At 34.6% G+C, this 17,606-nt stretch overlaps 1 protein-coding gene across 1 annotated transcript in view; it reads left to right on the top strand.

The window, feature by feature from the left end:
* cpb (F-actin-capping protein subunit beta) overlaps positions 1–9,347 on the top strand; it is a 32,175-nt gene extending 22,828 nt beyond the window's left edge. Inside the window, exons 3-5 of the mRNA XM_089093655.1 lie at positions 747–919; positions 4,149–4,348; positions 7,117–9,347. Coding sequence (XP_088949781.1) covers positions 747–919; positions 4,149–4,348; positions 7,117–7,356 — 613 coding nt within the window. The 3' untranslated portion in view covers positions 7,357–9,347. The remainder of the gene's footprint in view (positions 1–746; positions 920–4,148; positions 4,349–7,116) is intronic.
* The last annotated feature ends 8,259 nt before the right edge of the window (positions 9,348–17,606 follow it).

Below are 17,606 nucleotides of genomic sequence, written 5' to 3' on the forward strand. Positions count from 1 at the left end.
TCTGTGGGGGGGGGAGAGACCTACCCATTAAACCATTTCTAGGATTCTCCCCTACAAATGTAAATTTGAAAGAAAGACATTTAGTTATATAAACAAGAGGAAATAGCTATTAAAAACAGAGTTTCTACTTTACAGTATCTTAGCTCAGTGATCAGTAAAATTCCTTCCTCTTTTGGTGGCGCAGTCTCTAAGCAGGGGAGACTGGAAATAAAACTTTCATAAAATTAAACAAATCAAAATTACATTGAGGCCTAACGCATAAATTCAGAAAAAAAGAAAAAATGCAAATTATATGAAACGCATAGATTAAATAACGGTAAATGCTTAAGTTGATGATACATTGGTGATAAATTCATACAACATTTCTTGGTGCTCTTTTAAAGTAATATCATATGGCTTGGCACCTTATTTAATCAAATTAACTGTATTAGCCTTTCTTAATCTATATTAACTGTATAAAATTAACATGAAATGTCAATTTTTTTTATAACTTAAACAGGATTTCTTTTTACATAATGATTAACATAAAATGTCATTTTTTTAATAACTTAAACCTGATTTCTTTCTACTAGTTACTATAATGGCTAAATATTTTTGACAAATTATAAGATGGAATGTGAAAACTAATGCGAACATGGAACTTCTCCATAGTACAAATATAAAAATTGTAAATTCTATTTTACAACTTTGAAATTGTGGTTATTGTAATTTTCCATATGCCTAATTGGTGTGTTTGGTTATTACAGGTCTCCTTGGAGCAATGCATACGACCCCCCTCTTGAAGATGGAACGATGCCAAGTGAAAATTTGAGGAAACTGGAACTAGATGCAAATGCTGCTTTTGATCAATACCGAGAAATGTATTATGAAGGTGGAATTTCTTCAGTTTACCTCTGGGATTTAGACCATGGCTTCGCTGGTAGGCTTTCTTTTTTTCCAATTAGTCACAAGGGTGTATTCAGTATTTTGTTCGGGGGGGGGGGGGGTATTTTCTTCCTGGTGGGTACAAAAAAAACGCATTGAAAATTGTTCGTATACGTTTTTACGAGTCGGAGCGCATTCAGGATTTTTGTTGGAGAGGGGGGGGGTGCAACAAAAACTTTAAAACGCATAAACAATTTGTTTGTATGCATTTTTATGGCGTTTTTACGAGTCGGACAAAAATTTCAGGGAAGGGGGGTCAAACCCCTACTGCCTCCCTAGATACAGCCTTGATTAGTTATATTCCAATTTGGTGTTAGTAGCGCCCTGGTGCCAAGCGCTACTATTTCCCCCAAAAAATATTCCTACTTGTGTTTTAAATGATCATTGTTGGGTGTCATAGAACACTCATGTGAGTATTAGATAAATTCTCTCTTATTTTTAGATTCTTCTTATTATGGAGAAAATAGTTCAATTTTGACAAATATTTATAATTATTGACATTGTTTTTTGTCGTTTTTTGAATTTGTATTTTTAAATAGAAGTGATTTCCCTTCTTGACCGTTTTTGCAAACAATTATATCATCCTCCAGCATTAATGTGGCGTCGAATTGTGACGAGGCTATGTTGGTGCTCTGTCCCTTTTCTTTTCAGATGAATGACCCCTTTCCTTTTTGATTACATTTGCTTATGGTATATTTTAAAGGACAAGCTAAATTCTCGTTGTAGGTATATCGTAATACGTAAAAGCTTTGGTTAAAAAGCTTTGGCTGATTTGGACCATTGAAAGATAATATATTCAAAAGAAGCCAGTGATTTGAACTTTAATTTAGCGGATTGGCCAGACTCATTTCATCCGTCACCAGTTTTGCTTGTGTGAAAATAGTGATTTTGCTTTTAGTCCATTTTTGAGAGTTCATGGATAGACTTCAGACTGGTGTGTTCATGTTTTGTCAGAGTAGACATTGGAGAATAAAATGAGATTATTCCCCCCCCCCCCCCGAACCCTGGCAGCGTAAGAAAAAAGTTTTCGAGAAATGTCGTCATTAATATATCGCCAGGAGTTTCCGTTTACCCTCCAAAAAGATAGTTAGAGGAATACATAGTTACAGGTGCCACAGGCTGTGGCACCTTGGGCCTAATAGTTTGACCCTAGAAAAGGTAGTACAATTTTCAAACCTACACTGGTTGCAATATCAGTGCTGAGAAAAATTGTAGAACCCGTGAAACCGCTCGATCGCGGTACTATACTCTAGCGGCACCGCCAGTGGCACTGGTGTAACATTAGAGATCAAAGACTGGTAGCCTGTAGGCTATCATATCAAATAGTGGTGGCTGCGAGGCTTCCATATCGTACAGGCTAATTCTTTTTAGTGCGGTTTGTATTAATAATAATTTAGATCTTTCACTGTATATGAGCTATTTGTATTAATTTGAAATTTCGTGATTGGTTTTTTCAATTTAATCCCCTAGGTTGACCAACAGAATCTTCGATGAGCTCTTTCATTTAATGGTTGTTTTCAACAATAGCTGTGTCTGAATTGTGTGGAGTATACTCAGGTGCTGTTTTCGTCCGTGCTTGCGTAGTCTACTCTGTGCTCATATAGAAATCATTGCTGCAATAGGCAATATCTTTCAGTTGTCTGAGTGATGGAGTTGCAATCTATGTTGTGAGAGGCACAATTTGTGTCTGAATATTAATCAATTAGACTAAAGGAGCATTTATAACTACCCAATCTGATTTATAACTTGGAATCTGATGAGCCTTAGATTTTCTCAAATGTTTACACGGAAACAAAATTGGCCGGGTTATCTAGACTTGAAAAGATTCAAATTATGTCGGACAACGAAGACTTTTTGGGCATTCTTTTCTAGACAACAGCCATTGCAAAAAAACATGTCAATACTGACTACTGATACGAATATTGATACTGATACAAATTGACATTGACACTGACATTTAACTGAATATTGAAAGAAAGAATACTTTGAAAGGAAATGCAACAAAATAGCTACAATGCGTGCTTGATCGAAACTTTTCGTCTTTTATATTGTTACACCAAGGGGCAGATATAATTCCTCATTCTGATCCAGTTCTTCTTCTTCTTCGGTAAACGGCACTTAGGGTCTTATCATTCGAGGTCTTTATGACTTTGAAGTTGGTTGCGTAATAACTTGGTTGTTCTCACGCGTTCTCCTCGATGGCGTTGAGTTTCATCGTCTTTTTTTTCAAAAGGAAAAAAAAGTTTAGCCATGTCTGTTCAAGTTTATATGAGGGTGCACCAATGAGACTCCATAAAACCACTGAATAAGCGTAGCAGCTCCTGGAGTCATTTATCCATGCGGTTGAATAATATTGCCTATCGCTAATATTCTATCTGCGCAGCTGAGAGTAGGCACACAGTGAGAACATCACACTAACAAACTTCAGGTCTAACTGGACGATGTAAAACTTTTGTGTGAGCACAATCCTACCTAAAATAGCTCATTGATACCATTGACAAACATTGCATATCACTGATACTTTATCTGTCAAAACTTACTTTAGGCACGCAGTGAGAACGTCGCATTAAGTAGCACCCTTCAGATCAAACTGAATGACTTGAGACTCCTGTGTGAACACAAATTTAACACAACAACATTTAAAAGGCTCATTGATGCAATTGACAAATTTTACCCATCGGCGATATTCTATCTGTCTGAACTTTAAGTAGGCACACAGTGAGATTGTCGCATTAACTAGCACGCCTCAGGTCGAACTAGATTACGCAAAGATCATGTGTGAACCTAACTTGACTCAACACAACAACGTCCAAAATTGCTCATTGATGCAAATTACTGCCCATCAATTCTATCTCTGCGATTCCCAAGTAAGCACACAGTGAGAATGTCGTACTAATGAGCAACATTCACGTCAAAGTTTGATGACGTAAAACCCCCGTGTGAACACAATGACGCGTAAATCAGTTCATTAACACATTTGATTAATATTGCCTCTCACTGATATTTTGTCCGATGAGCTTCGAGTGAGAACGGAGTAAGAACATTGTATGAACTAGCAAGCTTCAGGTAAAACTTGATGATGTAATACTCTCGTGTGAACACAACGATTCTTAAACCTGCTCATTAATGCAGCTGACTAATATTGCCTATGACTGATATTCTACCTGTCTGAACTTCGGGTATGAATACCTGACAACGTTGCTTTAACTAGTAAATTTTTTTAGGTGTTATTTTAATAAAGAAAAGTGGAGATGGAAGCAAGAAAATCAAGGGCTGTTGGGACTCAATCCACGTTGTGGAGATTACAGAAAAATCCGGTGGACGATCAGCGCATTATAAACTCACATCCACTGCTATGCTTTGGTTGCAAACTAATAAGGAAGGTTCTGGCACTATGAATCTTGGTGGAAGTTTAACTAGACAGGTAATTAATTAGTGCTGCTTAATATTTTGAAGCTGCTTACTATGAATAATTAAGCGAAAATAACGGAAAGCGGAAAATAATTAAACGGAAAAAAATGAATAACGGCGTGAACGAAAAAAAAAATACCCAAACTGAGTCCTTTCTTTTTTCCTTTTTCAAGATTTTATTAAAGCTTCTATCAAGAATTCTAGCTATATCTTAGAGCCTAAAGGATCTCTGGAGGGACCAGGTGAAACCCCAGCCTGACTATATATTTGTCACATATGTTTGCATGAACTGTATTAAAAACACTGAATAGACTCCTTGGATATTCTCACACTTTTAAAACTAATCTTTTAAATATTGCGAATTTTTAATGTAATATTTTAGTAAAGGAGTAGTGATATTTGCCAACCATTTTTCTACATTTTCTGTTGGTGACTTGTTAGTAGATTCAATTAGTTTCAAAGTAATATCTACTTTATGTAGATGGACACTGGATGTTTATGGAGATCGACTCAAATGTAGATGTCCATCTACTTTATGTAGAGGGACACTGGTAGATGGAAACGGGGAATGATGAAACATACTGGCTGAAAGTGTTGGTCCAAGCAAAGCAGATGACCAAACATTCCATGTAGAATGCTTGCTCATGTTTAGCCCACAAAAACCAAAAGTTTTGGCGATAGTGAAGATAGCTTTTTTAAGAAGTTGTGTTCCAGATGTCCTGGGTCGTTGAATCTTTCAAGAATATCGCTTGTATCTTCTCTGCTGCAAAATTGTGCACAGAAAGGCCGAACTTCATCGTTGATCTACTTCTGAGAATCAAAACAAATCTTTTAAAAGACTTCTATTGCGAGTTTTTTTTTTGTTAAAAAGATAATAATAATAATAATAAAGCTCGCTATGAACCCGCTCATTCCAAGCCATAGTCTTTTGTAAGTTAAGACGACTAAAAGACCCATCTTCGCAACATTTTTTTAGCCTAAAACGACAGTCAGGCTTTTGCACTTGGCTAATATGATAGAACTGTTACCAGAAAGGTTCAAACATTCAGAAACGAGAAGTGGCGACACTTAGTGGATTGGAAGTGTTGATCTAAGCAAAGCAGATGACTAAACATATCGTGTAGAATATTTGTGCTCACAGGTGGGCTTTGTTTAGCTCACATCGCGAAAGCAGCAAAATGGTTCTGTTATGAAGACAGCAAATAATTTGAACCAAACACCTTAGAATCACAAATTACCTATTAGGTTTCACCATATATCTCACTCCCAGCAAAATACATTGGCCGGAGTGTTCCTCAATTGCATTGGCTATCTAACAAAACTCGCCCGCCCGTGCTTTGATTGGATGACTCTTCGCCCGCGCAATGTCATTGGATATCGTCAATCTTTCGGAAGGCAAATCATCTGATCGGACGGCTTTTGAGGTTTGCAGTAATGTTGAAGTGAGATATCTGCGTAAGCATCAACAATTTGTGTTAGAATACCATAGGCACCTAATATTGCTTAAATCAGATTAACCAATCGTAATTAGCTAAATTCTCCAAATCACCCAAACTTAATCTGAAAACTCAAGTGATGCTGAATTAACCAATGAGAATTAACAAATTAATAAAATCTGCTTCATTCGAGTCAACTTTTATCACTTCTGATAGTACGGGCTGAAACCCATTTTTTAGTTTTATCGTTAACTTAAGAAGGGTTGAATTAAATCGAGATGATTTGAATTGTTGAGCCAAATAGGGTTGAGTAGGGGGGTTGAGTTGAATGAGGGTTTAGTTGCACGGGAACCGTATATACATATATAAAGCTGATGTGGGGTAACGGGAAGATCGATCAAATGGACAGCTTCAATTACCTAGGCTAGGTAGTATCGATAGTAAAGACGGTGGTGGCAGGGAAGATGGTAAAAATGGAAGGGAAGATAATGGAAGGGAAGGTGGTGGCAGGGAAGATAAGTTTATGAACCAAGATTTGAAGCTACAATCATGAAAGTGGTCAAGTATGGTTCTGAAGCCCGGGGGCTTCGAAAAATGGAAGGGAAGTTGCTGGATGTTTTCCAGAGAAATTATCTGTCGACTATTTTGGGTTTCTGACTGACTGACCGTATCTCAAACAATAAGCTGTACGAAAATTGTAGTTCAGTCCCGCTCTCTAGGGTTAAATGAGGGAAAGGATGAGGTGGCTAGGGCAGGTTCTTTGGATGAAGGGTGACAGATTAATATATATATATATATATATATATATATATATATATATATATATATATATATATATATATATATATATATATATATATATATATATATATATATATATATATATATATTATATATATATATATATATATATATATATATATATATATCTTTATCAGCCCCCCCCCCTATCTCCCAGAGAATTTTCAGGGCAAATTTTAAGGAAATTATCATTTATTAAAAAAAAAACTTTTTCATTTTATTAATTGATCAATAGATTAGTTTTTAATTTAATATTTAAATTATTTAATTATTTTAACTATTATTATTTGATTTTTTTCTGGTTTTTAACTTATTTTGTTAATTAAATAATAATGTAGTAATTATTTTCATTTATTATCTGCGCCCTCCACTTTATCTTAATAAGCATAAAATTATAACAATTATAAAATGATTTTAACGGTTAGATCATTTATCTGAAATTTTGCGTCCCTAAAAGTTCTGCGCTCGGGGCAAGTAACCCCCCCCCCCTTAAAACCGTCTCTATATAGCTGTCTTATTTCTTATTTCTGTGTATTTATACTAGGTGGAGACCGATGCAACTGTAAGTGACACGTCGCCTCACATTGCCAATATTGGTCGATTAGTTGAAGATATGGAGAACAAAATTCGCAACACACTGAATGAAATCTACTTTGGGAAAACCAAGGACATTGTCAATGGGTTACGCTCACTACAGCCTTTGTCCGACAAACGTCATCAAGAAGCGTTACAAATAGATCTCGCTAACGCGCTACAAAAGCGACAGACAAAACCTGAAAATTGAAAAAATAAATTCCACACAGCAATGACTGTGATAACTTACTTATGATTTTAAAAGGAGTTTTCTTATGGTTGCACCGTCTTTTTTATACGATGCTTTTTTGTTAGATTTTATGGCTGATAAGAACAAAGATTATATGCAATAAGTGAGTTGAAGTAGAAATAATACCGCGTTCAATGTAGCTTATTTTAATTAATTGCAATTACTTATTGAATAAGTACAATTATTGAGCTCTATTTAACGCCGTGGGGATATCAAAATTAATTTTGCCTACGTCTGAGTTGTTTCTATTATACCAAAAATTACAGTTAGAAATGGGAAAAAATCGTTATAATTAGAAATATTACAGCTCTATAGCATCTTTTAGGAAAGGTTCTAAAAGGAAGATTTTTAATCTATCCTGATAGATAAATGCACCAAGAACTATCTATCTAGTTAAAAACAAATTGCAGCTTATTGAGCTATGGAGCACAATAAGCAAATAATTAATTTAGGGTGAAACAGTACCTGAAAGGGTCACCCTATCTTCTCCATTATAAACTTTTTTAGGTTGTATGGCCAAACTATTTAGAAATTGACCTGGCGGTCTTGCCATAAATTGAAGAGCTTGGATAAGAGATCCGAATAAATAACAGAAAAATAAAAGCTGGCAGGTGAAACTCACATCCTCAAAATATCCTCACAAACTCACATCCTGAATATTATTTGTCGATTAAAAGGAGCAGAATTTTCCTTTGAATGTTCAGGAAAGGGCAATCCTTAAAAATATTCCAGCATAACTGCTTGGAAAATGCAAAAATCACAATCAACATTGTTAATCACAATCACACAATCACAATCAACAATGTGTAACAACAATGTTACACAAGTAACATTTCACAATCAAACCAAGAAATATCGATGGCTCTTGATAGTAGCTAGTCCCCTGGAGAATTCGATAATTGGTCATTTGTCTTTGTGACGGTCAGCCGACACAGAAGCTCGTGAAATAATTTTAAGTATCATATGGCTTTAATCAATCTTCAATAAGAGCGTTTGAACGCCAAAATTTACAAAAATCAATTGCTTATTCAAAAATCAAATTCCTGCCACGTGGCAAATGAGCTGAAGTTAAAGAATTTTTTAAAGTTAAAACACCTGTCATTTGCCATTGTTGATGGCAGATGGCAGTTGATGCATTGGTAAGCAAGAACTTTCTGTTTTAATTTTCGGTTTTCTAATAAATGGATTGTCCAGACTCAACGCGTGATGTTGAAATGCAATTCACAACTCTGAAGTAGTGCCTTAAAATTAAAAAAAAAAAAAATACTAATTTGGTTTCAAAAGTTTCAAAAATTAAGAACAATTTTCCGATAGAAAAGTTTTGATTACTAAAGACAAATAGTAATAGGCTAATATCACAGACTGAACGTTTTGTTTTTGAATGCTTAGAGTGCATACCACAATTTCATCAACCTAGGTTATTACCATGCACCAAACTAAGCATGAAAGTCGTATTTCAATCTAATTAATTTTTAAATAATTAATATTTTAATGGCACCACTAGAAGCACGCTTAAAATGACGTTACTGTTTTTGTACTCCAGTTAAAGGTAGTTTTAACTAGTTAACTAATCAACTTTAAAAGCATATTTAAAGAAAACGTAAATTTTAGTACCAGAATTTAATGAAACTGTTCACTACACCCACTACCCATGCTTTTTGTTTTCAAATCTTTCCCGAGTTAACCTGTAGCTATACATTAAGTTATTTCTTCGTTAAGAAATGATTGCAAATAAATAGTATTTAATGCGTATCGTTCAAGGAAATAGGGTAAACTTTATAAATGCCAAAGTGCTACTATTTCTTCTGATCTCAATGTCACAATTTATTTGTTTTCGTTTCCCATCAAATTTCTGAACAATTCACTATAAAACATAAAATTTCGCCCGAAGATTTGAAAACAAATCTCTGAGCCAAAACATAGGACAAGCGATAATGGGACGCTTTTTTTTTTTTTTTTTTTTTTTTTTTTTTTTTTTTTTTTTTGCTTAGAAATTTCCTCAAAAGAAGTTGCCAAGGAAAATGAAATAAATTTGAATATAAATACTGATCTTTTGCTGACTCTTTATTCCAATGGAAAACAAGTTTCTGTAGATGTTTGATATTCGATCTTGTAATCGAAATATGCGTTTCATGATGTCATTATTGTCAGATGTCAGCATCAAGTCTTAAACACCGAGGCACGCCCAAATCCAGAAATAATGAATAAAAAAAATGCTGTTGGAACCAAATTCAGTTTTCAGGTTTACTATTCCGAGATAAAACTTATTTTATCAATTCTGAAAGTTTCTATTTTACCCTGGTAAAACTGTTTTGAAGACAACTTCTGAATTGCTAGTGTTTTTACTACTCACGCATCTTACTGCATATAATCTTTAAATAAAACGCTATCTGCAGATTACTTCTGACTCTTATTCCCATTTTAGTTATATATAATTATCGACCGACTTGTTATATAATCAAATGCAAATTACGTTTAACGGTTTTATTCAAATGTATGTTCATTTACAGTTGCAGTTGTTTTTTTTTTTTTTTTATGACAAGCATCAATTGGGAAGGTCGGCGGGGGGGGGGTATTATTGCCCCAAACAAATTGTAGTGGCTGATTATGTACAAAAAAAAGAAAAGGGCTCTACAGAATTCGAAATATTTTTATTTTAAACTTATCAAGCTCAAGCGTCAAGCCCTCGCCCTTTCCAAGAAATCAGCCTCTCACGAGTCTGATGTACTTTTTAAAAATTAAATTTGATATCGTGTATCTGCTTAAAACCTTTGGGGGGGGGGGGCGATAGAGAGTTGACAAATTTGTCAAGAGAAGATGTGCTTCTTAAAAAATGTTTTTTAAGCGTGGATATCTGTTCTGGTTCTTTTTTATGTTGATATTTCAGAAAATATAGGCTTTAATATTCAGACTAATCTAAATGTAAATTGTAGGCCAAAATTGTTCTAATTTTTTATGGGGTGTCCAGGACAGGCATGATAGCTTCTTGGGTCAAAGCTGGATTCAAGTCAAGTTTGGTTAAAAGTATCAGTTCTCGAAAATACACTTTCTGGTAAAATATTTCTCTTGTGATATTTCAATGGAGTTGCATCACTTCAATGCTTTCAAATTCCTAAAGATTTAACAGACCTCAAAAAATTATACTTTTTCTCGACTGTGAAAAACCATTCTTCGGAATTATCTAAATTGGAAAAATCAGATTTATTCGTCATAGATTAATTTAGTTAATGGAATTAACTAAATCGGCTTAAACTAGAAAACAAGAGTTAATTATTAGTCCGATTGGGGCTAACTATGTGCCCCGGTGTTTGAACTTTTCATTCAGGAATTGTAAGTTAAAGCTTGACGCTTTTGAATATTGTTAATGATTCTTTGGTTTGTATTTGCAAATTGTTAGGTGAGAGCGTCTAGGCAGGGTATGTGTTTTAGGATAACTGATATTGGGATATTTGTAAATTATCATGCATGGGTTAAGGGTTCTAGCATGGTCTTTAATTACTGGGTACCTCCTGCCTAATGTCTGCAAATATAAACGCCAAATTTCAACTGTTTACGCAATAAACTTTTGTTTGTGGTCTTTTCTGTGTATTGTTTCTCTGTAGCTACTTTAGGAATATTCTTCTTAATTTTTAAAGTTGTTCTTTGAAGTTTCAAAGTCAAAATTTTCTTATACCAACGACATGTGATGCCTGAACTTTGAGCTATTAAATTTCCCGTAATCAGAATTTGCATATAAGTATATTCTTTTTGCGAATACATTATATAAGCAAACTTCTTTTCTTTAGTGTCAGCTACTTTAACCAAAAGTTATCCCTTATTTCATTTTGTGTGAGCTCAGGAGGGGGGTTTGAAGGACTCGATTTGTCAGAACTTAGTTTATTCTAAAGCTTAATTTCGAAAGTCAAAAAACAGTTAGTTGGTCTATCAAGTTAAACTGATGCAGATGTGCGTATAGAAGTTAACAAATTGGTTGAACTGTGAATGTTTTTGTTGTTCTTTGCAACTGCTTCCTATGTATTGAGCTGCCTGATTCAGATTTTATTTTGAAAAATGGTTGAATAATAAGTGTAGTATTGTTTAAACTGATCATTTCTTTGAAAGGACAAATAAATTTCGTTACTTCTAAATTTTTTTTATTGTTTTCTTTAGTTATTGAACTACGATGGAAGGTCTAAGATAAAATAAACTATTATTTGTTTTGACCGATTACTGTGGTTTCTTCTATTATTGTGCACAACCCATGAGCACATTGAAATGATTGTAAGAGGATAAAACTGCTGAGATTGAGGTAGGGAGTGAAGTTAGTAGTGATCTCGGCTTGGAATTAGAAGTTAGATACAGTGGCCACAATCCATTAAAATTTCGGGATAGTTTGGGGGAGGGAAAATGTATTTTCAAATATAGGGGGTGGCGGTTTTTTCGTTTTTGTCCCAAATACCGAAAAAAAGCTACTCTTCGATATCTAGGAGGGGGACAAATGTCTCTTACGATGGTGAGAAATCTTGAGGCACAGACAGACGTAACTTTATCAAAGGTAAGAAAAACTCTTTATTTAACAACTACGAACTTAAGTGTCAGCTTCGAATTAGAAAATTTCTATATTGGCACTCATTTCTACAATTTTTGCACTAGCTTGTTTAAATCAATGAAGCTGAATATTATAAATACCAGATTTGTAGAAATAATGCAAAGTTTAAGTTCATACCGTTTCACTTAGTACGCCGCTAGATGACTTGGCGAAACAAGTTTTCTTCTTCATTGTATTTTACCGGATTAACGACGGTTCTTGAATACTAAGGCAAAGAGTATCGGTAACTTATAAGAGTGGGAACTGGCCTCAGTGTCGACAAAAAACTATACGTATTCTAGCGTCTGGCGATAATTGAATTTTTTTTTTCGAGTGAAATGAAAATATAATTAATTTAATAAGTATAATTGGTAAAATTAGGGTAGTAATAAGTGTTTGATCTCAGTTCCTGGCAAAAAGAAATGATCACAAAGCTTGAAAAAATGTCAAGTGTTGCCAAATGTTAGATAGTTTTCTTTTGTCGATACTAGCGCCAGCTTCCACTATTATAAGTTACTCATACTCTTTACTAAGGCCTTACGTCGTCCCTGCAGCCGGGTTCGAACTCTGGGTCTCACAATACCAAGCTGAAATCAAACCCATTGCGCCAGCACAGGACAATTTTCTTCTTCGAGCGTCCATATTATACAAATTTATAATTTTGCAAACTACCTTTTCTGAGAATTATCGTTCCTATATATACATTGGAAGGAAACTATGTCGGTCCTCCCTGTACAAACCAGACGTACAAACATGAACATTTTGAGCAATGAAGACAAATAATGATAGGCTACAACCAAAGGATGTTAAGTTTCGGATGTTTAAACTGCAATCCAAAATTTCATAAGATCCTAGTTTTACCACACATCCAGCTAAGCATAAAAGACATATTTCAAACAAACTAATTTTTACGTAATCATTATTATAACAGAGCTATTGAAGGCACGTTTAAATCGTTCCAAATCAATTCATTTAACTAAGTATTTAAGTACAAGGTCATTCAACTAGTCAATTATCCCCTCAACTTTAAAAGCATATTTCTAGAAACCGTTCGCTTGTCATAACATACTTTTTTATAAAAACCATTTACCACACCCCCTATAAACACATCTTATTTTAAGATTAATCTAAAATCACCCCCGAGTTATGCTTATTGTACATAACAGAAAGTTTGACTGACAAGAAACGCTAAACGACAATGTTTTGGTAACAAAAACTTAAAAAGCTTTTATCGCTTAGTGACAAAGGGTCTGCGTAGCACAGGTGGTGGCATATTTTCTCCTGATTTTCTGTCTTCGGCCAGGATTGCAATCCGTGGTTAGGGGCATATCATCCGACGCTCCGCCCAGATTTCTCTAGGTACCCATTTAGAGCTGGGTCGACAAGGGCTGAAATTACGGGCCTACCATTAACCCTTGTCCCAAACCAAATAATCAGCGATACCAGGACTCAAACCCCTGTCCTCAGGATTTCAAGTTCAGTGCCCAACTACTCGGCTAGGACAGCTCAACCACTGGCTAAGCACTTGGCTTAGGCAACAAAGCTTTCGTAAAAACCATTCACATCGCCCACATCTTGTTTTGACAATCATCTAAAGTCGTTCTCGAGCTATATTTGACTGACTAGAAACAGAAAAACTCTGATACGTCTTTTAAACCTACATCATGTCAGATAAAGAGTGCAATCCAAGTAGAACGAGGTTACTAAAAACCGACTTTTTCGCTCCCACCCAGGGTTTCCACCGTCAGTAGGATTTTACTTTGATCTAGTAAATTTCCCGAAATCTAGTATAAAGTCATGATTTGTAGTAAACAAAATTTTTTATTTTCCATAAATTCAGGGGAAAAATTAGGGTCCATTCATTACAAAATCTGATTTCGATTACGTTAGATATTATGGCTACTACTGCTCTCATTTTTGCGATTTCACGTAAACCCTAGCGCTTAAAAATCTCTATTTTTCTCTCGGCTTCTTCTTGATACTCTCTTTGAAAGGCACACTATTTAAAATCACGACTGGTATGCCGGCTTAATTTGTTTTCAGAAAAATTTCCTAGACTCTCATAACAGCTGCTACGTTTGTTAGTTAGCCTTGTCCCTTTTTAAAGACGCTGCTGGAAACAAACTTTTTCCATACTTGCCCAAGTTCTTTCTGACTCTCTGTAGCTTGCCCTATTCAAGTACTAGAGCAGAGAGACAGTTCTTGATTTTGTCGGTAATCAAAACTAAAAACCGGAATAGGTTAAATGTCTCAAGTGTTTCATCCCTGATGAAAACGAAGCAACTTGTTCTCAGGTCGTCAAGTGGATTAAATGACTGGGTGACCCCCAGCGATTTGACTCGGACTATCAAGAAATGAAAACCAGTAGATCCCTTCAGTCAGAATTCGACACTAGTGAACACTTTAAATTCGCATGAGGCCGAGGACGATTAAAGCCTTTTAAAGTGCGACTTTTTTTTTATTTTTCTTCTTACTTTTCAATTTGTATGATTTGCCTGACCTGAAGACTATTGACACAATGTTTTTTCTTTTAAACTAATTATTGTATGTTATATAAGGTTTCTTTTTCTTGGCAGCCCTAATCCAATTTGAGGTGCACTTTTTAATTTATATATTTTTACAACTGAATTGCTAAACTGGTAGCTGATTACGTCATTTCCGTTTTGAATTGACATAAGTTATATTGGTTTTTGATTCCCTTGAATACGAACGAGAAAATCCAGAAAAAATAAGTTAAAAAAAAAAATGCTTTAAAATTTGCCAGAAATCTTTGTAAGCAGCTTACCCCTTATTTAAAGACCAGCCCAATTGGTGTTTTAAAAGTGGCAAATTTTCTCTTAAAAATGCAAAATTAAAGGATTTAGATTTCAAACCTAAAAACGGAAACTGGGGGACAAATTTCAAAAGCCGTCATTTTCAAACACACCTCAGATTCTAAGCACTCCATCGCCCGAATTGCTTCGTGAATTTGAGTTGCAGCTGTTTTTCTTCGTTAATTGTTTTTTAATTTTTCAATATATCTGAATTTTATGACCTGAATACCATTGATAAATTTAAAGCCTGACTTCACCAGCAGGATTTCCAGAATCTAAGATCTCAGACTATTGTTTGACGTCTTGGATACACCGCATCTGAATTATGAAGCCTCTTCAGTAGTACATCCAAATAATAAAAAAAAATATTTGAACTTGAAGGTTTCCGGGATTTTCAATCATAATATGAAAACGAAAGAAAAGAGGAATAGAGAAAAAAAAGATTGTGGAAATCCTATTGAACATCCTCCTATAGTGAAAATTGATGCTTGATGGCGCGCCAATTTTTTTTTTTTTTTTAGCATTTTTTAAAAACAGATGCGATTTAGTAAATTTTTCCTCTCAGATTTAGTAAATTCTCCCAGGCCAGGGTGGCAAACCTGTTCCCACCGACCTTAATGTAACAGCTGGAACAACAGAAAATTAACTTTTAATTTAACTCTTGCTGACATGGGTAGGGAGCATTTTTAGGGAAATAAATCTGTATCTTTTTCATCATTGGTATTAATATTGGATTTAAACATAGTGAAGATTATTGAAATGAAAATGGATACAATTGAAACTTGTAGAAATTGCGCAGATATAGGCCTAATAAGCCCTTAAATACTTCACACCCATTCCCGCTGGATATCAACCATATGCAACTTCTGTAGTTAATGTAAACTTACTAGGCTTTACAACCTGGAATGCATTCACATAATTAATTTTACTCTTTGACGAGCCAATACTTTTTTTAGACCAATCCTGAATTGACAATTTATTTGCATCCGATTAAAAAACAAAAACAAAAAAAAACAGCATATTAATTCAGTTTTTAAAATAGCCTAACAAGGCCTATATCTTGACATGTTAGGGTAAAAGACTTAGATGCATATAAAGTCAGCAACAATGACATTTTAAAATAGTTGTAAGTGAAAAATCAAATTGCACATTCCATTTTTTTTTTCTTTTTGACTTTTGTTCTAGCCACAGTTCATATAATTATCCAGTAAGCTTATCGCAGATCATTTCTGGTTTTCGTTCTCGGTGCGAACAAAACGCTCCTCCCACTTATTTCTGCATTAGCGGGAATGCGGGTTAGTGTGTTTCCGATTGTTTCCAACAAACTGCATTATTCGTAATAGCGGGTTTCCACTTGTTTCCGATTAGATCACAGTCTGACTTGTCTACCCATGAAAAGATCTGACTTCGCTTATGTTTATATCTGCAAAAACGTTCTCCGGAGCACTTGCACCCCGGTCCGGGTTTTTATAATGTGTGAGATAGAGAATGATCATAATGGATAATTATATGAACTGTGGTTCTAGCTTAGAAACAATTTGAATACTCATAAGTACCACTGCTCCAATCAACCTTCCCCAAGCTAATCTAGATACTTAGCTGCTATTTTCTAAAAACCCAGGCTATATAGTATAAAACGAAACAAACGGGATTATATTTTCAAATTAGGCCTAGCCTTCTAAATTAGCCTACTAATCTTACCTTTAACTCTAACTTCTTCTGAGACTTCATTCCATTGCTCTCATCGCAAATAACCTATTCTTACGGTGCTCATCAGCTTTAGAGTATTGTTTTTTTTTATAATTTCTAATTGACAAAATCAATTTTTCAAAATCTATTTTATTCTTACCTAGCCTATTGATTTTACGCGATTTCTTAGTCAACATTATCGCAGAAGTCGTGATTCACGAACTTGTACGATATTTTGGAAAACCGGATAGGTTTTAACCAAAATTTGCACACAGCTACAATATTCGCATATCAGGCCAAATAATCATGTTTTAATGCGAATAATCGTGTGTTCTTGCGAATAATCGGTGGGAACCCAAGGTATAAAGTTGAATGACATAACAAAATATGCCTACATAATCATCAATAAAAAAGAAATGGAAATCGTTTCCCTAAATGAAAATAATTAGGTATTAGTATCCTCTTTATTATCATTCATCAACCAGGTAACCGGGGCCTATATTTTTCAAATTGGGCCTAGCCTTCTAAATTGGTCTACTAATCTTACCTTCAACTCAAACTTCTTCTTCTGAGACTTTATTCCATTGCTTTCATTGCAAATAACCTATTCCTACGGTCTTTATCAGCTTTGTAGTAGTTTTTTATAATTCTAAATGACAAAATCAATTCCTCAATATCTATTTTGATCTTGCCCAGCCTGTTGATTTGATACGATTTCTTGATCAAATTTATATCAAAAGTTGGGATTCTCAAGCTTGTGCGATATTTTGGAAAATCGGATAGGTTTTAACCAAAATTTGCACACATATGCAATATTCACATATCTGATAATCATGTTTGCATACGAATAATCGGTGGGATCCCAGGGATACCATTGAATGGCATCTGACAAAATATGCCTACATAGTCAATAATAAAAAAAAATCGTTTCCCTAAATGAAAATAATTAGGTATTAGTATCCTCTTTATTATATCATTCATCAACCAGGCAACAACTGGCGGAGCAAACACCAGTGAATAAAAAAAAAAAAAATAACTAAAAACATTAGTTCTCTGTCGACTGCACTAATATTAAAAAAAAGAATAATCGAATGTATTGGTAATTTTTATCCCTAGATTAAAATTCAACAAAACAAATATTT

Source organism: Artemia sp. Qi Xiang Cuo, chromosome 8 (genome assembly GCF_049724085.1).
Source record: "Artemia sp. Qi Xiang Cuo chromosome 8, ASM4972408v1, whole genome shotgun sequence".
NCBI classification, from domain to species: Eukaryota; Metazoa; Arthropoda; class Branchiopoda; order Anostraca; family Artemiidae; genus Artemia; species Artemia sp. Qi Xiang Cuo.